At 48.1% G+C, this 19,955-nt stretch overlaps 2 protein-coding genes across 2 annotated transcripts in view; one reads left to right on the top strand and one right to left on the bottom strand.

Moving 5' to 3' along the window:
- The window catches only part of FAM168B (family with sequence similarity 168 member B), a 39,636-nt gene extending 25,548 nt beyond the window's left edge, over window positions 1–14,088 (top strand). Inside the window, exons 4-7 of the mRNA XM_052661374.1 lie at window positions 6,918–7,060; window positions 7,190–7,367; window positions 9,096–9,221; window positions 9,660–14,088. Coding sequence (XP_052517334.1) covers window positions 6,918–7,060; window positions 7,190–7,367; window positions 9,096–9,208 — 434 coding nt within the window. The 3' untranslated portion in view covers window positions 9,209–9,221; window positions 9,660–14,088. The remainder of the gene's footprint in view (window positions 1–6,917; window positions 7,061–7,189; window positions 7,368–9,095; window positions 9,222–9,659) is intronic.
- A 1,568-nt stretch (window positions 14,089–15,656) lies between these two features.
- ARHGEF4 (Rho guanine nucleotide exchange factor 4) overlaps window positions 15,657–19,955 on the bottom strand; it is a 348,062-nt gene continuing 343,763 nt past the window's right edge. Inside the window, exons 12-16 of the mRNA XM_052652785.1 lie at window positions 19,797–19,926; window positions 18,062–18,193; window positions 17,034–17,277; window positions 16,279–16,356; window positions 15,657–15,808 (exon numbers count right to left, since the gene is read on the bottom strand). Of these exons, the coding sequence (XP_052508745.1) occupies window positions 15,657–15,808; window positions 16,279–16,356; window positions 17,034–17,277; window positions 18,062–18,193; window positions 19,797–19,926 (736 nt within the window). The remainder of the gene's footprint in view (window positions 15,809–16,278; window positions 16,357–17,033; window positions 17,278–18,061; window positions 18,194–19,796; window positions 19,927–19,955) is intronic.

Below are 19,955 nucleotides of genomic sequence, written 5' to 3'. Positions count from 1 at the left end.
TCCTTCGGTATGGCCCTTAATATAATGAAGACATTCCACTGCATGACCAAAATAGTTATCATACTTAGAAGCTGTAATTCTCTCAGTTATTTGATAGCTCATATTTCACTTTGCACAGTTGTCCCAAAAATTAAAAAAAAAAAAAAAAGGAAACAAGATCTATTCAAAATTTACATGTTGAATTTGTTTAAAAAGTTGAATTCATTATGTCTCGTCTGTTTTAATCCATAAGTTTACTTCACCTTTGTAAAACACTTTGAAAAACCTTTTATTGTGAAAATTTTCTAATACAAAAATACATAAGTACACAGCAGTATGATGTCCGCTTACCCACACTGTAAGCCTCAGCAGTTACAATATACCCAAGTACACAACAGTATGGGGTCCACCTGCCCATGCCCTGGCCTTAGCAGTTAATAGCTTCTAAGTGTTTTTTTTTTTCCATCTGTATTCCCATCAGTTTCCCCTGTGTTATTTGAAGCCAGTGTCGACACATCATATTCATCAGTTTTACAATATTATCTTTAAATGATGATTTAAAATATGTATCACCACACCTAAAAAATAGCAGTAATTCTTGAATAGTATCAAATACTACAGTGTTTATATTTCCAGTTGTTACATCTATGTCATAGATATTTTTTAATTGTACAGTGAAGAAGGGGGCCCTTGCTGGTTCTTTTCAACCTATGACAACTGGCTAGCCCCAGAGAATGTGATTTTCAAGTTTGAAGTCTTAGCAGTTGTTCTGAAAATATGCAATTTTGTAACTGTTTTGATTGTCTGACATTTTTATAAAAAACTGGTATCCTTTTGGTCAGATGTAAGTTTAGTGACTCCTGTGAGGGTCTCTTAATTCAGGCCATTGGGACCGTGTTTAGCAGTGTTCTGTGAGTTACTAACTCAAGGACACCACTGCTGCATGGTTTTGAGAAATGGGAAGGAGAGGTTAGTTCTCGGAAGAGGAAGCTGTCCAGACATACTTTGCCTTCGTTCGCAGCCTTCCATTCTTGAGACTGCCTGCTCCTCCTCCTGTCTGCAGGACTGTGTCAGCGCTGCTCTGGGCGTGTTCTCTTTCCCTGTGCTTTCCCCCTGAAGGTGGCACCTTGTCAAGAGGGCTGGACCTTCTCTGGTGGGCCCTGTTGGCCCTGAGCATGGCAGCTGATGTTGGTGATGAAGAGCCACTCTGCCCTGATACAGTGCTTCCGTCACTGTGACTGGTCATGAGTGTGCCCCCCAGGCACCAGTGTCTCATTTCCGTCTCTGATTAGGAGCTGTTACTGAGCCATCTCCTGGGAGTGTCAGTGCATGGTTAGAAGTTGGTGGCTTTGTAGTTACCCTTTTCTTTATAATTAAGGAAAATGTTTTGCTACCTTCTTGTGGTGTAATTGGTGTACAGTTAAGTACACATATTTAAAGCTTCAGTGTGATGGATTTTTACATATCTATACCTGTGAAACCATCACTTTCCTTTCCTGTCTCTCTTAAATACTGGTAGATGAACAGCTAGAGAGAGGGACTTAACTGCTCTTGTCTTTAAAGTTGCATTTCCAAACCCTGAAAGTCTGTTTATTCTACTCTCTTTTAGCCCAGAATTGGTCTTAAATTTTGGTGTCTTCAAATTTTGGCATTGTTTTTACTTAACGTCATATTTAGTGAATTTCAAAATACTGGGTTAGCCAAAAAGCGCCCCCCCCCCCCCCCATAAGGCAAGTTCTAGGAGCACTTAGTTGTTTTTAACTTCATTCAAAACAGTTTTGTTAGATTGTATTGTGACAGCTATCATATCAGCATACACTTTTTAAGAATCTTATCAAAGTTGGTGAATTTTTCTGTAGCCATTTTATTATTGAAGATGGTAGAAGAAAAGCAACATTTTTGGCATATCATGCTTCATTATTTCGAGAAAGGTAAAAATGCAACTGAAGTGCAAGAAAAGACTTGTGCAGTATATGGAAAAGGTGCCGTGACTGATCGAATGTGTCAGAAGTGGTTTGTGAGATATCAGGGTGATTTCTTGCTGGACAGTGCTCCACGGCCGGGTTTAACAGTTGAAGTTGATAGCAGTCAGATTGAGATATTGAGAACAATGAACATTGTACTACTCAGGAGACAGCCAACATGTCTGAAGCAAGCACTGACAATCATTTGCACCAGCTTGGTTATGTTCATCTCTTTGATGTTTGGGTCCCACATAAGTTAGGATAAAAAACCTCTTGACTGTATTTCCACATGTGATTCTCTGCTTAAACATAATGAAAACATTCTGTCTTTTGTTTTAAAAACAATTGTGATGGGCGAGAAAAAGTGGATACTGTACAATAATGTGGAACGGAAGAGACTGGGGCAAGTGAAATGAACCATCACCAACCCTATACCAAAGGCCGGTCTTCATCCAAAGAAGCTGATGTTCTGTGTATGGTGGGATTGGAAGGGAGTCCTCTGTTACGGACTCCTTTTGGAAAACCAAACAATTCCAACAAGTACTGCTCCCAGTTAGACCAACTGAAAGCAGCACTTGACAAAAAGTGTCCAGAATTAGGCAACAGAAAATGCATAATCTTCCATCAGGATAATGCAAGACCGTGTTTCTCTGATGACCAGGCACAAATTGTTACAGCTTGACTGGGAAGTGCTGGTTCATCCACCGTATTCACCAGACATCACACCTTTGGATTTCCATTTATTTTGGTCTTTACAAAATTCTCTTATTTGAAAAAATTTCAGTTCCCTGAAAGACTGTAAAAGGTACCTGGGACAGTTCTTTGCTGAGAAAGGTAAAAGGCTTTGGGAAAATGGAATTATAAAGTTGCCTGAAAAACAGCAGAAGGTAGTGGCTATATTTTAGTGAATGAGAAATGGTTTCTCAGACTTTTTTGAAAGCACTTTTATTGAGATATAATTTGCAGATGAGCCATCCTTAAAAGTGCACAGTGTGGTGTGTTTAGACACGTATACAGGTTGTATACAGATGTGTAACACCACCGCAGTTGAGTGACTTTGTTCCCATGAAAGGTGCCCGCATGCCCTCTGATCCCTGGGTACCTCTAATTGGTTTTCTGTGTAGATTATGTTGGTCTGTCTTGGAGTATCATGTCATGTGTTACCGTGTCTGACTTCTTTTGCGTATTTTCGTTTTTTGAGATCTATCCCATGTAATTAACATGTGTACCGGTACTTCTACCTCTTTGATTGTTGAGTAGTATTTTGTTGTTTGGTTGTACCACAGTTTGCTGATGCGCTTCAGTTCAGTTCAGTCGCTCAGTCGTGTCCGACTCTTTGTGACCCATGGACTGCAGCACACCAGGCTTCCCTGTCTATCACCAACCCCCGGAGCTTGCCTCAGATTCATGTCCATCGAGTCGGTGATGTCATCCAACCATCTCATTCTCTGTCATCCCCTTCTCCTCCTGCTTTCAATCTTTCCCAGTATCAGGGTCTTTTCCAGTGAGTCAGTTCTTCGCATCAGGTGGCCAAAGTATTGGAGCTTCAGCTTCAGTGTCAGTCCTTCCAGTGAATATTCAGGGCTGATTTTCTTTAGGATGGACGGGTTGGATTTCCTTGCAGTCCAAGGGACTTTTAAGAGGCTTCTCCAGCACCACACTTCAAAAGCATCAGTTCTTTGGCGCTCAGCTTTCTTTATTGTCCAACTCTCACATCCATACATGACTACTGGAAAAACCATAGCTTTGCCTAGATGGACCTTTGATGGCAAAGTAATGTCTCTACTTTTTAATATGCTGTCTAGGTTGGTCATAACTTTTCATCCAAGGAGCAAGTGTCTTTTAATTCCATGGCTGCAGTCACCATCTGCAGTGATTTTGGAGCCCCCCAAAATAAAGTCTGACACTGTTTCCACTGTTTCCCTCTCTATTTGCCATGAAGTGATGGGACCAGATGCCTTGATCTTAGTTTTCTGAATGTTGAGTTTTAAGCCAACTTTTTCACTCTCCTCTTTCACTTTCATCAGGAGGCTCTTTAGTTCTTCACTTTCTGCCATAAGGGTGGTGTCATCTGCATGTCTGAGGTATTTCTCATGGTATTCTTGATTCCAGCTTGTGTTTCATCCAGTCCAGCATTTCTCATGATATACTCTGCATATAAGCATATATGCATATAAGATATAAGCAGAGTACAATATATAGCCTTGATGTACTCCTTTCCCAATTTAGAACCATTCTGTTGTTCCATGTCCAGTTATAACTGTTACTTCTTGACCTGCATACAGATTTCTTAGGAGGCAGGTTAGGTGGTCTGGTATTCGCGTCTCTAAGAATTTTCCACAGTTTATTGTGATCCACACAGTCAAAAGCTTTGGCGTAGTCAATAGGGCAGAAGTAGATGTTTTCCTGGAACTCTCTTGCTTTTTTGATGATCCAGCGGATGTTGGCAATTTGATCTCTGGTTCCTCTGCCTTTTCTAAATCCAGCTTGAACATCTGGAAATTCATGGTTCACGTGCTGTTGAAGCCTGGCTTGAGAATTTTGAGTATTAATTACTTTGCTGGCATGTGAGATGAGTGCAATTGTGCGGTAGTTTGGGCAGTCTTCGGCATTGTCTTTCTTTGGGATTGGAATGAAAACTGACTTTTTCCAGTCCTGTGGCCAGTGCAGAGTTTCCCAAATTTGCTGGCATATTGAGTGCAGCACTTTCACAGCATCATCTTTTAGGATTGGAATTAGCTCAACTGGAATTCCATTACCTCTACTAGCTTTGTTGGGCTTAGTCTGTAGGAATAAATTTGCTGTGAATGTAAAAGCTCAGAGACCCTTCCTGGAGAAAAACTGTTCTCTCTTGGGATGGGGAGTTAGGAAGGGGAGCCAGGCGGTTTACAGCTTACCAGATAGATTCTCAACCACTCTTCCAGATTGTGGTCCTTCATCACTTCCTGGAAACAGGTGCTGATTAGGTCGTGTGTGTGTGTGTGTGTGTGCGTGCGTGTGTGTGCGTGCTTAGTCGCTCAGCTGTGTCTGATTCTTTGCAACCCCATGGACTGTAGCCCACCTGGCTCCTCTATCCATGGGGATTCTCCAGGCAAGAATACTGGAGTGGGTTGCCATGCCCTCCTCCAGGGGATCTAGGTCTTGGGGAAGGGGCTTTTCTGTTGTCAGGCTGCTGCTTGACCCTCTTCACTGCTGGCTAAAAATGTAGCTTTTTTGAGTTTGCTAAGTCATCTTCCATTTCTGCTTCTTAAAGGTTCTGAGATTTTTAGGTTCCAAAATGTCTTTTCTTCCCTTCTTATCTTCGTGGCTTTATGTCTTTTTATTTATTAACCTGCTTTATTGTAATTTTGGGTGGGGACAAAGGCAAGTGTATGTGTTCAACTGCTGCCTTAGACCCAGGAGTCTTTACCATAACCCTGCTGTTTGACAAGTTTTTCCTTTTATTTTTGCTGCAATTAACAATGCTGGGGATGAGCATGCTTACCGTTGAGACTTTGTTTAAATCTGTGCTTATTTCTTTTTTAATTGAAAATTAATTCACCATTTTTAAAGGTCATATTCCAGTTCTAGTTGCTGTAAAATATTGGGTATATTCCCTGTGTGTTTCCTTGTAGATTGTTTTATACATAATAGAGTTTACCTCTGAAATCCCCTTCTGCTATGTTGTCCCCTCCTCCCTTTCATCTCCAATGAACCACTGGTTCTGTATCTATGAGTCTGGTTTTGTCAGTTATATTTGCTAGTTTGTATTAAGATTCCACATATAAATAATATCATGCAGTTTGTCTTTCTGTCTTATTTCATTAAACATAATGCCCTCCAAGTCCATCCGTGCTGTTGCAAACAACAAAATTTTATCCTTTTTTAATGGTTGAGTAATACTTCCTTGTGTGCCTGCATATGTGTGTGTGTGTGCATTTAATACATCTTCATCTGTTGATGGACCCTTAGGTTGCTTTCATGTCTTGACAGTTGTAAATAATTCTGCTATGAAAATTGGGATCCACGTATCTTTTCAAATTAGTGTTTTCATTTTCTTTGTCACAATACCCAGCAGTGAAATTGTTGGTTTATTTGGTAGTTCTGTTTTTAGTTTTTAAGACACTTCCATACTGTTTTCCTAGTGGCTACACCAGTTTTCATTCTTACCAACTGGTGTACAAGGATTCCCTTTCCTCCACATCTTCACCAACAGTTGCTTTTTATGTTCTTAATTTATTAATAGCCATTCTCACAGGTGTGAGGCAATACCTCATTGCGGTTTTGATTTGCATTTCCCTGGACAGAGGAGCCTCGCAGGCTCCAGTCCATGGGGTCGCGGTCTGACACAACTTAGCGATTGAACAGCAATGGCAGTTGTGGTTATAGAGCTTCTCAGGTCCTCAGTGGTAAACATTCTGCCTGCCAAGCAGGGGATGTGGGTTCCATCCCTGAGTTGGGAAGATCCCCTGGAGAAGGGAATGGCAACCCACTCCAGTATACTTGCCTGGGAAATTCCATGGGCAGAGAAGCCTGGCAGGCTACAGTTTAGGGGTCACAAAGAGTCGGACATGACTTAGCGACTAAACATCAACAGTAACAACAAAGACTAGCTGTGTTGAGCATCTTTTCATGTGCTTGTTTCTTTAAACAAATTTCTAGAAATAGATGGTGGGCCTAAAAGAAATACATACTTTTAATGCCAAATTGTGATCTAGGAATGGCATGCTAATACATATTCCAACAAGATGGGTGTTTCTTTCCTGTTCTGTGTGAATATGTATTCAGTAGAATGTTCTCCCTTGCCTCCACCCCACCCCCCATACACATACTTGCATATCAAGTTTAAGAAATGAAGCCAGATTGTAGTGGCGGTGTCCAATATGACTGTGGTCGGGACTGGAATACTGCCTTGTTCCTTGCTGCACACTTGCTCCCTCCCTGGGTCTGGTCATGTGTGGGTTTGAATTAAAGCTTTGGCCGTTTTTGTTTCAGGTTACACTCCTGGCACACCTTACAAAGTGTCCTGTTCCCCCACCAGCGGGGCAGTGCCACCGTATTCCTCCTCCCCCAACCCTTACCAGACTGCTGTGTACCCCGTGCGAAGTGCCTACCCCCAGCAGAGCCCGTATGCACAGGTAGGCCTGGGGTGCGCTATGGGTGCCGTGAGGAGTCTCCTGGGCACTGTGTGTGGGAATGGGTCAGCTCCTCGGGGCTCTGACCCAGCGTGTGGGCCCCTGTGGCGTTTGTCTCTTTTCTTTCCCCAGCAAGGCACGTACTACACCCAGCCCCTGTATGCAGCACCCCCTCACGTCATCCACCACACCACGGTAGTGCAGCCCAACGGCATGCCAGCGACGGTGTACCCTGCTCCCATCCCTCCGCCGAGAGGCAACGGGGTCACCATGGGCATGGTGGCAGGCACCACTATGGCCATGTCAGCGGGTGAGTCCTTGGCCCCGGGGTGCCTCCTCTGCGATGACCTGAGGGCTGGGGGAAGGGAGAGTTCACCAGAAGTCTGACCCTTGGCTTTGACTTTTCATTGCTAGAGTTGTGTGAAAGGACATCTGATCCTTTGGGAGGAATGGCATGTTATCTTTTTCTTTACTTCCTCTCCTTTCTTTTCCCTTCTCCTTCAACTGAGTTTGAGTGTGAGGTTTAGAACCATAAGCCAAGTACCTTTTCCATAGACATGACTGGCTAGCCCTCTCCAAATTTGGTAAACTGAGTTACCTGGCTGTAGGGACAAGGAGTGGCCAGATGCCTGTGGTGAGCACGTTAAAGCTTGAGCAGAAGGGAGGATATTCTCTGATCTGGGGGACTGACCCTCTGGTCCTTCCCTTTAGTGTGGGCTACTAGCGCAGGCCAGCTTGTCTTAATGGGAATGTTCTCATGAATTGCAGAAAGCCAGTCTTGTGTTCACAGAGCTAAGAGCTGCTTATAGAAATCCTTTGGCATACACGTAGACTATTTCCCAAGGCTGCTTCTAGGTCAGGAAAATAAACCACAGAGAGAAGAGATCCTTGGCTTGGACCGGCCTGTCTCCATGGAACCTTGGAGCATTTGAGGGCTTGGTTAAATGTCTAGGAGTGAGGTCACCTCCTGTGGGAATGTAAGCTATCTGTGCAGGGGCGCCAGGTACACACAGTGACTGGATTGCCCATGGCTGTGACTTTTAAAGAATACATTGTTTCCTCTTTGTTTTGTAGACTTTACTTCAGCATAAGGGAAATGTCAGAGAGGAACGTGGTTCAGGATACCATGTGTGATTCTGTTCAGAATCTCTGATATTATTTGGTTTTCCCACACTTACCTAGAGGGAAAGGAGAGTCTGGCACAGATAGAAACTCAGTGTTTGAGGCACACGGAGGGAGGGGTTGGCAGGCCCTGGTGTGGGTGCATGCAGGGCGCGGGGGCCAGGTGAGGCTGTGAGGTTTGAGGTGGTTCTTGGCTATAAGTGGACACAGATGGCTGCTGAGTTTCCTGTATTTATAGGGAAAATAAGCTTAGCTTAAGGCACTCAGAAGCTTGCACCTTTGGGAACCTCCCTGCTCCCCTCCCTTCTTCCCAGTTAGTTATTACCATCTCAGCCAATTCCAGGTGTGGAGGTCGCTAGTGCTACCGCACTGTGTGCCACATCTCTGGAGGGCTTCATCTCGCAGAACTGGAGCTCTGCATATCGAACACCTGCCCCTTCGCTCTGCTCCAGACCCTGGCAGCCGCCACTCTCCTTTCCGTCCCATCCATTCGACTCTTCTAGGGACCTCACGTGCGTGGGCTCAGGCAGTGCCTGTCTTCCGTGATTGGATTATCTCACTGAGCGTGATGTCCTCAAGGCACAGCCATACTGTGGGACGTGACAAGTCTCCTTCCTGTTAAGACTAAAGAACGCGTCTGTTTTGTTTTTGTCATCCCGCCTGCAGAAGTAATTCAGTGCATTTGTGTGAAGGGGAAGCACACAGGCTTCTACAGGCATGCCGTCACTGAGCCTGCTGTGTTTACACAGCCTTGGCTTGCATATAATTGGGTTCTGAGAGCACTGTGGGTCACGGCCACCCCGCTTCCTCTCTGCCTCTCTCCTTGCCACGAGGGTCGGGCAGGAGCTCTCTTTGTTGGAGGTACTGGGGCAAGGGGAGTGCTGCCCTCCACTGAGATGCTTGCTCTTCCCTCTAGGTACCCTGCTGACTGCCCACTCCCCAACTCCTGTTGCTCCCCACCCTGTCACTGTGCCCACGTATCGGGCCCCAGGAACGCCCACCTACAGCTATGTGCCCCCTCAGTGGTGATCACCCTGCAAACGTAAGTGACCAATAAAGCCCAGGCCCAGCTTTGTGGCTAAAGTGCATTTTTTAAGTGGAGAATGGGAGATCTATGACAATTTAAACAGTGACAAGGAAACTGATACCTGATGATTCGAAGGCAGTGCCACATTTAACGTTTTGTCTTTCCTGGGACTACAAAGGAAGGAAGAGGAAGCCATTTGAGTTCTTGCTGTGTGCGCCCCTGCACTATGTTACCTGGACTGTGCTCTGGTCTCCTGCCCGCCTCCTGTAGGAAGTAGGATTCCAGTTGTAATTGGAAGTTCTTAGAAACCAGGCACAGTCACCTCTTTTGCTGTTGCCCTTTCTTGTCTTAGTGGATTTCCTCCTCCTCCAGTTGAAATGGCTCCTTTTCAGAGCAGAGGTGCCAGAGGAGCTGTGTGTGTGACTGTGTGCCCATCTTTCTCCCCACCCTCAGGTTTGTGGATGGAGCTGTGCAGTCACATCATGGAGGTTCCACAGCTGGTGCTGCAGGCCTTCTGCCTCCAACCGGGACTTTCTTCGTAATGCTCTCGACACTTAGCTAAACACTACTGCAGCCAGCCTAGCAGGTCCCAGCGCCCTCAGTCTCCAGCTGGCTCTTTGGGTTCGTCTTACAGCAAATCCTGTTTGGTGGGCTGCCAGGCAACTTTTTAGCTAACTGTAACGATAAAAGGGAGTATTAATCTATTCTGAATCATATCTAGTTGAATGCATGTTAAAAAACACACACACACACACACACACACAAAGCTTGCTCAATCTACCTGCAGTGACTGATGCAGAACCATCATATGCAAAATCCAAAGGAATGGAAAAGTATTTTACAACTTGTATCACTAATGCACTGTTGTAATGTATGCAAAGTCTTAAAGTTATAAGTGTTAAAGTGAATTTCTTCATAGAGCATCTGAGATCTCTTCGATGATTCTTCAGCCTTTGGGGTTGAGGTGGGTTGCCAGTTGGATACGTGGACTTCGACTTTCCAGCCATCTGTTCCTTTCACGCTGACCACAGTGAGAGAGAGTTGCAGGCACGGGGAGAGTGTGGGGAGGCCAGCACTGCTTGGGGTGCAGTCAGGTTAATGGCTTTCTTTCCATTTAGGCTTGTGGGGTCTGTGTGATGTGGATGTTCTTAGGGATTACCATGAAAGATTAGAGTAGGGTGCCAGTACAGTGAGGTGATACAACAGCAAAACAGTTTTCTCTAAATGCTGTCTAAATTTTTGTTACAAATCACTTACAGATGGATATGATGTTTTCTATATCTTTATTGGAAAAGTCCTATGTAGAGCTTAAATTATTTTCCTGGGATGGAAGAGAAACAGCCACACTTGGAGGAGGTATTGACCTCTCCTTTATTTAGCTTAGGAAAAGTCATCACTATTTTTTTTCCCCTGAGAAATGTTTTAGTATCCTGAAAACATGTGTAGGAATTGCTCTTCTCCCTCCCACAAGGAAGGGCAAAGATACCAGCTGCGTTACGAAGAAAGCTGTACATTTAAGAACTGTTCAACGGGAACAAAGGATTGACACTGATGGTTTCTTGTAGAGAGGCAGGGCTGCGGCTGTTCTTAGGCGCCCAGCTTGACGGGGACTTGTCCTGAGGCCGCTTGGAGGGGCTTGTGGAGATGGGAGTGGGGGGTGAGGGAGTGACCGGCCTGTCATCTGTGACCCCTTCGACCATTTCTCCTGTGGCTGAGGAGACTTGGCGCACAGCAGTGGGCAGCAGAGGGCCAGGCAGCGTCGAAACGTGTCTGCCAGTTAGAACATGCTTGCCTGTTACTACAGAAAGGATTTTGTGTTTAAAATCTGAGTATTGTACATAAGAAGCCAAGAGGATTTTTTTTTTTTTTTTTTTTTGCTTAAATGTCCCCAGCCTGTATCGATGATTGTGTGTGTCTGTCTGTCCTCAGATGGAGTCAGAGGGGTTGGGGGTGGGGAGGGTTTGTTGCTCTTCAGCCTGTTGGGGGTGGGGGTGCCCCTGCTCCACCCATCCCCTCGTCGTTTCGAGTGCTGTGGGCCTTGGCTGCGGAGGGGACCCTAACTCTTCTTACAGCTCCGGCAGCTGGTCAGGGCCCTGGCACTGGGATGGCATTCAGGCCTGGTTGGTGAGTGGGGCAACTGACTGCTGAGCCTTGGTAACTGTATTTTCTATAGTAAGTATTCATCATAGTTTTCTTTTTCACATTTTATTTTATAAAAAGTTTAGGGATATTTTTGCATGGATCATTGTACACAGAAGATTTATTTCTACTGTCTGTAACATAGTATGTTTACTGATAAGTACTTTAAATTGGAGAGCACTTAACCCACCTTTGTATGTGTGTGTGTCTGTGTGTGTGTGTGTCTGTGTGTGTAGTAGTTGTCTACCCCAGGCACACCATGTCCACCTCAACTCTTTGTTGGTTATTCTGTCTGTTTAGTGGGTGGTTGGTAATGTTCTAATGGTTCCGGGGCAGAACTGATCCAGTAGCAGAGAAGTAGGTTTCCCCAGTTTAGTGTAGTAAGTGAGTTCCGTATAACTCTTTAAAAGTCCCAGTCTTTCTCTCTCTCTCTCTTTCTCTCTCTATCTCACACACACACACACACACACACACTGCCTGTAAGGGTTAGAGTCATTTGAATTCAGGAAGAAGTTATGAGAAGTTACATAGGCTCTTTCTTCAGTATTGTCTGAGACACACACACAGGGTGAGTGTTTTCATGAGCACTGAATTAAATGGTGTTTTTAAGAGAAAAAAAAGAGTGGGTTGTGTTTTCTCCCCATTTACGTCAACTTATAAATACTATGCCCCTTTTAATTTCTAAAAAATCTTACTTCCCTTTTGTGAGGTTGAGCTGGAAAACTTCATCAAATACTTCTGCATTATGGAATACCTATGTGTGGAAATCTTTTCAATTTTGAAACTATCAGGGCATCAGTTATCAAATATGAAAGGTAGAGCGTGTCTAGCAGGTGAGAATCTGGACATAATGAATAGTAACAAAACTGTCATATGTTGTAATTGTAGCGGCATTTAGTTCCAGTAAAATTAAGGAATAGAGCTTCTGTTATAAAATGCATAATTTGATATCTTAAGCACAATAGTAGAATATTCAGAGAAATTTTTCATTTTTTGTATGTGACATTCTTAATTTGAGGGTCTTTTAGCTAAATTACAGTTATTTTACAAATTGAGACAGGAGAGTAAACAGATACCATCATGGGTATTTTTTTAAAAATTCTGTTCTACAGCCCTCCTCTAAGGTTTAGGAGATATGTTTCTCTTGTTTGGATCTGGGCCAGGTGACTGGACATTCTCCAATGAGTGATGGTCCCGTCAGCTTGCTGTCTGAGGAGTGCAGCCGGCATCAGGGCCACTCATGGGAACAAGCACAGAGGCGCTTCAGGATCTTTTATGTCTCTTGTGTTGAGTCTTCCCTGAAAATTTTTGTTGGTTTGGTTACTAGGCCTCCCAGTTACATTACGTGACTCTGTTTGTTGAGTGCTATGCAAATGTGGTGTTTATAGGAGCCTCGGGCGGTCCTGAGCCTCGGGCTGGGAATCTGGTCAGTGCTTGCCGCATCCCAGACCGGGCTCGCAGTGCCTGTCCCTCCTCTGGCGCTGGCACCGCACATACAGGAAGAGCGTCTGGGGGCTCGGGGTGTGCCCGTCTCGCAGTGCTGTCCTGCCAGAGGGTGGTGAGAGCATAGTTGACACTGGATGCATCCATGTTGGGGCCTGCTGTCTAAGAAGGAGACCCAGACTTCTTCACCTGAACTTGGTAGACATGTGGAAACAGTATTACTCTGACCAGTTGGGCCGCCTTCTCCCTATCTGGCAGCTAATGGCTGGACGCCCCAGTTCTTGCCGGCCTGGGCATCTCCCAGACAGGATAGGACACCTGTCTGACATCCTCTGGCCATGCAAGGGCAGGCTTGAGGATGTGGGGCTTGAGGTGGGGGACAGCTTCTGGCTCTTCTCTTGGTGCTTTCTAAGGAGGGGGTGTGTCTTTAGAGCGGAGTGATTGGCATAGGGGAAGGGCGGCCTGCATGACTCCCTCTCTACCACATTTCAAATGTTGGCATGTTTTTTTCTCCTAAGCTGTTTAATACTCAGCCTGAGCTTCTGAAAGGAGCCTGCAGATGACATGCTGCAGAGGAGGGTCTAATCTTTTCAGGTAGAAAGTTGCAGAGTTGATGTTTCAGAGGATTTGTCTTTCCCTACCCTATTGACTTGAAGAACAGAAAACCTCTGGTGTGATCTTATTTGAACCCCCAGGACCAACCTCCAGTCACCTGGGACAGAGACAGGAGAGCCTGGCACCTCTGCGCAGGGAACCTGCAGTGAGCACTGGAAGGCTGTGCTTCCAGGACGCGGGTGTTGAGAGATGATGAGTGTCTTACTTGGCCTCCTGAGCCCTGAGGTCTCCTGTAGGTCCTCGTGCAGACCAGTGGTTAGCAGAAGGCCAGCTCTCCTGTGTTCCTGGGGGGTTGCTGTGATGGCCACCCAAGAGAGACCTAAGGGAGCCACTGTTACTGACTAGGAAACGGTTGGGTTTTTTTTGTTTTTGTTTTTAATGATTTTTGAATACTGTTTTTTTAGGCCATTCTCTTAGTACTTTTTAAAAACTTAAGTCAGCATTGTCTTCCAGTGTTAAAGGCACCCCTCCCCGCCCCCCGCCTTTGCATTGAACTAAGGTGTCAGTCGATACAAAGGAATGGAACATCCATCCTGAGCCAATTCCATTATGTGTAAATTCTTACTATTTTAATTTTTTATGCAATCTGATGAGTGGATGAACTCAGATTTAAAATTCTTAAAAGCACGTTTATTGTAAATTGTTATGTATTAATACTGCAGTTTTCAATAAAGATTGACTTGTGTTGCATATTATGATTTTCATGCCTTTTCCCTATAGGTTTTGCCTCCAGCTGGCTTGGCCTGGATGGGAGGTGGTGTAGCGTGTCTCACCTTAGAAAATCCAGGGGGTTCCGGCTCAGCCCCTGTGACCTTGGCAGTGTGTACAAGTGTGAAGGCGGCAGGTTGTGGGGAAGGGGAGGGAAGCCACCCTCTCCTGGTCCTGTCGGCTCAGTCCTCCTGGAAAGAAGACACATCCTTCCCCATTTCACCAAAGGGGAAGCTCAGACCCAAAAACATTAGGACTGCCTGTCCCCCAAACTCACATTTCTGATAAGTTCAGCTCAACAGAGACCCTAGAAGCAGCTGGGGACAGAGGTGCTGAGACAGCTCTTAGTTTCCCTGAGCCTCTGAACACTGAGCTGCTCTCCACCAAAGCCTTGGCGGCCTGGCTTATTCCTTTAGTCTAAAGAAAGGCTTGAGGTGGAAAGGTAATAGGAGGGGAGGAGAAAATGGATAGATAACAATAGAAAACAAGGGCTGGCAGCCAGGTTATTTTTCACAGGTTTCTTTATGAAATTAAATGTGGTTTCTGCTTGGAGAAGGTATAGTGCAAGAGTGACTGTACATGCTGCTGAATTCCCATGGGCCACAGGGGCGGCTCTGTGCTCTGCCCCATGCCAGGCCCTGGCCACCCTCTTCGGTGCCCCTCCTCCATGGGATGTAGGCTTCCTTCCAACCTACGTGCCCACCAGCTTCTGGGTGGGTCAGTCCTGGGTGCTGGGCCACAGAATTCAGTCCTTATGGCTTCTCACACTCACTCAGGGTAAGGCAATCTTTCTGTGTCACTAACAATTCTCTATTGTTGGAATTTAACAACAAAATCCAAACTGGAACCAGGTTATAGAATCATCCCACAGCTGCAGGTGGACTGGTTACAAATCCTGACAGAAGTTTTCAGTTGACTATGGTTCTGTTTTCTTTCCACTATAAGCAAACACATCACAAGTGAAGAGAGGGTGTCCAGCAGCCAGGAGTGTCTACAGAGGGGCTGGGAGGAAGTAACAGGTGGGCTCTGGGCCAGATGTTTTTGTGCCCAGAATTCCTGGTTCCTGCCAACCAGGGGTGCAGGTTGCCTGGCCCACCAGCTGGGGGCCTGTGAAGAGGGCAGGAGGGCAGAGAGGTACACAGCCTGGCTCTGCAGGTGACTGAAGGCAGAGGCGGTCTCCTGCCCAGAGGAAACAGGAGCAGGAAGGATGATTAGATGTGCAAAGAAGAGGGTCCAGAGCGGCCATTCTCACACACGCTGGCCTGTTGGGTGGTTCTGAGCTGTGGCTCCCAGGAAGCCCAGCACAGGCTTGGAGGGTGTGGGAGGTTCACGTGCCGGGGGCCTGCCTCTCCAGCCAACTTCTTCAGCACCCCAGCACTGGGGAGGAAACTGAGAATGCGGGCACTGAGCGGATCCCACACTCAGCCTTGCTAACTTGCAGTTTGTAGAACAGACAGAGGGCCGGATGTGGTGAGCCTCGGATAGGAAGAGCTGGAGCCCCACCGGCAAGGCAGGTCCAGATGGTGCCACTAGTGGGGCACGGGCTCACTTGCGGAAGGGTGCCAGCCGGCTGATGCTGTGCCAGAAGGTGGATGGCTTTCGCTTGGGCTCTCCCAGCACCAGGACCTGTTGCTGAGGCAGGCTGGTGGGGAGGGTCGGATGCTTCTGGCGTGCCAGGTAGTAGGGTCGGCCGAGGGCTGGCAGGGGAAGAGTCAGGGTCAGAGATGCCTCAGGAGTTAGGCGGTACAGGGCAGAGCCTGCAGGGGTGGACGGGGCCATCCCCAGGCTGCTTCAGACATCCCCCTTTGCTTCCCCTGGGGCTGTCCACATCCAAGGGCCTGGGCTGCCCTCCATGGCCTGCAAGGGGTGTAACCAGGGGGAGCTGGAAGGTGCGGGGCATGGAGTTGCTCTCATGGTGATGTCTGTAGGAATGGGCTGTCAGCTCCTTGGCTAGGCTGGCTGCCAGGAAGCAGTCCTGCCTGGGAAAGAGCACTGGCACTGACGCTGCTGCCCGGGGGATCTCTGAGGGGGCGGAGAGCAGGAGCGTCGACCAGGCGCCTGCAGTGCAGGCTTCCTCCTCAGCGGGCCCTCCCAACCCACTGTAAAGGGCAGTGGGCACCTCCGAAGACCCGGGTGCTGGCCCTGCTTCAGGCCATCACCCGCTTACCTTTGGGCTTCCCAATGGCCTGCTGCTTGCTGGCGTTCAGCATGGCCTGCTTCCTCTGCAGCTGGGTAATGGAGAAGCCTGGGAGGGGGCCACAAATGAGACACCCGCTTCCCGGTGAGAACGCAACTGCCTTCCCATCTCCCCTGCCCATGGTCCTCTCATTCTGGCACCAGAACAATTTGTGTGTGCCTGAGGGCCCAGCAGGCCACAGGGTCTCACCCACCTGCCCCACCAACTGGCTCTGTCCACCCAGGCAGAGGAGATGCTCTGAGGAGCTTCTCTGGGGGCCTCCTTTGCCCTCCTCCATGACTCAGCCTGACCCATTGATGGCTACTGTCCTTTCTTGGCACTCTAGGGGAGGCTCTTGGCCAGATCAAGGACTGACCTGGTCACTGCCTACTGTGATGGCCGGGGGACCAAGGACAGGAGGGGAATGCAGTGGGCGGATGCCGTGCTCATGTGGGGTAGGGGGAGGCTTCTGGAGGCCAGGGTCCACCTCCCACTCTAACTGAGCAGAGGCCCTGCCCTCTAGAGGGTGTGCATGTGAGTGAGTCAGGGGAGCGACCCTCAGGCATGCAGACCCACAGCGAGGGTCGAAACCAAGACACGCCCCAGAGCCTCACCAAACCCCGAGGTTTTCCCGGTGTGAGACCTGCCTCTCACAGTTGCAAGGTCATGTTGACTTCCTTGCACCCAGTATGCAAAAAGCGCCAGGCGGGCCCTCACGTGAAGCAAGGCCGAGTGGGGTCTCGCACCTGTCTCCTGGTCCAGCCGCACCTGCTCCCGCTCCCTGGCAAAGGCCTTGAGCCAGCGCTGCTTCTGCTCGGGCTTCTTGGCACACAGCAGGTGGCTCTCGCCCGAGGGGCCACAGCACAGCCGGAAGGCATTCCTGATGCTCACGTGGAGCTCTCTGTCCTTCCCGTCCTCCAAGTCCACCACCTGCAGGCTGTCCATGTCCACTCGGCCCTTATAGTAGAGCACATCCCGGCGGAGAAGGTCCTGCCAGAGACAGCTCATGAGCCCCTGGCCTGCCTACTTGCCCAGCGCCTCGGCCTAAACCACTCTCCTGACCACATCTAAGGCCCTGCCTCATTTTCTTCCCTGAGACTGGAAAGGCCAGTGGGCTATCACCCACCTCCCTGGCAGAAAGTTCTCTCAGGAGAGACGACAAGCCTGGCTCGGCCCACAACTGCATGCTGAAACCATGGCCAGGAGCGGCTGTTTCAGTTAACAGTTACTCAGCAGCGTGGGGGTCTCTGAACACTCATAGTCTTGTGGGGGAGGCAGCCATGGAAACAGGTCGCAGGCAGGACCCGCGCTACACAGCAGAGAAAAGCAGCAGTCTGCCAGGGCCGGGAAGAGCCTGTGCTCAGGAGGGCCGCCCGGCCACGTGGGCCCGTTTTCAAGAGGGAGTCAGCAGCAAAACAGAAGATCCCAGGGTTGGGGAGGGGAAGCTGAGCTTCGCAGGGAGAGAAGAGTTGGCTTGAGGCCCAAACAGGGCTTTATCAGCACGGAGGGTGTTCTTACCAGCACTGGGCCCTGGTCAGACTAAGGGTCACCCTCTGGTCCCTGGGGCAGTAGGCTCCCTCTTAGACGCCTCCCTCCCCCTACTTTGGCCCAAAGTGCCTGACCAGGGAAGGGCCTCCTGTACACACAGTCCCGGGGAGAGGAATCGCGTGTGTGTGGCTCGTTTTCTCGGGGCAGCTACTTCTAGCCCTCAGCCTCACTCCTGCCACAGCTGCTCTTAACAGGCCCATCCAGCAAGGAAGAATGACTCTGGTACCTTCTTACAGTAGATGAGCTGGTGGTCAAAGAGAAAAAACATTCTCTGCTGGCTCTTGGCTTGTGGCTGTGTGACACGGGTCAGCTCCCCCGAGTGGATGAGTTCCGAGCTCCTGACCAGGAGATCTTCCCCCTGCGGAATCCAAGGGAAGCCGTGAGCTGAGTGCCCCCACGCTGGGGCTCAGAGCAAGACTCTGCTGGGCTTTGTGTCCTGCCTCCTGCTGAGTTGGTGTGGTCATTGGCTGTCTTGTCTGCCGTGGCCCCCACTGGGCCTGCAGCAGACCACAGAAATTGGGGGAAAAAAATTAGTGGTGGTTTGGCCTATAAGTTGTCTCTGCTAAGTGAGGCCCTACAGCAGCCAGTGGCATATTTGCATTGTGGCTGATCCCTATTGAGATGTCATCAAACTAAAAGATACTCTGATTTCGAAGACTTAGTATGAAATAAAGACTGTGGCTATTTCACCAATGACATTTTATATGTTGATTACACGAATTGATATTTTAGATATGTTGAGTTAAACAAAACATTGTTAAAGTTTGTTTCATTTTTTTCCCCCCACTTTTAAGATGGCTGTATGTGCGTGCTCTCAGTCATGTCTGACTCTTTGCGACCCCATAGTCTGTAGCCCACCAGGCTCCTCTTTGTCCATGGAATTTTCCAGGCAAGAATACTGGAGTGGGTTGCCACTTCCTCCTCCAAGGGATCTTCTCAACCCACGGATCGAACCCACATCTCTTGTATCTCCTGCACTGGCAAGCAGATTCTTTACCAACTACGCCACTTGCAAATGTAAAATTCCCTGTTGTGATTCACATGGTACTTTGATTGGACAGCACTGCCCTTAGAGAATAATTAAACTTGGCTTAAAGTCACTTCCAAGGCCAGTCTTTTAAAAGAAGTTAAGGAGGTCTTCCAGCTCAGTGTACCTGAAGTCCCATCATCAGACATTACAATTTCAGATGAAGCTGTACTATGTCTGGTTCCTCCAGGAAAATACAAATCATAGCCAGGTGTTTGTTTGGGATAAGTGAGTTTGTGGGGACCCTTAGCCAGGGCTGGGCCTCAGAACCCATGATCAGGAAAGCAAAACCCAAACACTGAAAACAAAACATAAATCATAGCACTCAGCCCCACTCCTGGGGATTCTAATTCCGTATTTCTAGGGTGGGGCCCAGGAATTTGTTTTTTCATTGATGTTTTGGTTGGTGAGTGAGAGTGGAGAGAACAGGCCAGGAGTGCCATCATTAGTTCAGGCCTCCTTGCTGCCCTAAGAGGTGAGACTGGCCCACACGAGGGGATTGTGTGTGCCCGGAAAACAGAACCGAGAGGCTCTGACCGGTGGCAAGCTGTTTCTGGTCCTGCTGTGGCAAACCTGACCACTTCTGTTGAGAACCCCAGTAGTTAACTCAAACTTGGGGGCCCAGCCTGTCCCTGGAGGCTGGCTGGTTGCACCCTGGGAGGAGCATGTGGCATATTAACACGTGTCCTGAGCCCTTCACCAGGAAGGAGGCCAGCAAGCCTCCTCCGGCAGCAGCGCCTGAGGCTTGGTGTTTGGAGAAGGGCTGGGCTGGCCCAGCAGAGGCCCAGCTCTCTCTCCTGACACCAGCCTGTTTGCTGGTTCCCAGAAGCATGGCACCCTGCTTCAGCTCCCTCTTAGGATTTCTCAGGGGGCAAGCATGGTTTTAATGCCAGGGCCAAGCCCTTTGGTATTTTCTGAGGTATTGGACCCTCACCTCCCAGTCCTCTATAGAGCTTTGCCACTGAGCAATCTTGTCGATGTTTTCAAGTCTCCGTTTCCGTTCATTGATGAGCTGGGCCACATTCTTCATGGCATGTAAGGCAGCTTCCACGTCCTTGAAATCCCTGGGGCCAAACAGAGATGGCAGAGGGCT

Source organism: Budorcas taxicolor, chromosome 2, assembly GCF_023091745.1.
Source record: "Budorcas taxicolor isolate Tak-1 chromosome 2, Takin1.1, whole genome shotgun sequence".
In the NCBI taxonomy this organism is placed as follows: Eukaryota; Metazoa; Chordata; class Mammalia; order Artiodactyla; family Bovidae; genus Budorcas; species Budorcas taxicolor.
Note: the sequence above shows the minus strand (reverse complement) of the source record. Positions and strands in the feature narration are given on the sequence as shown.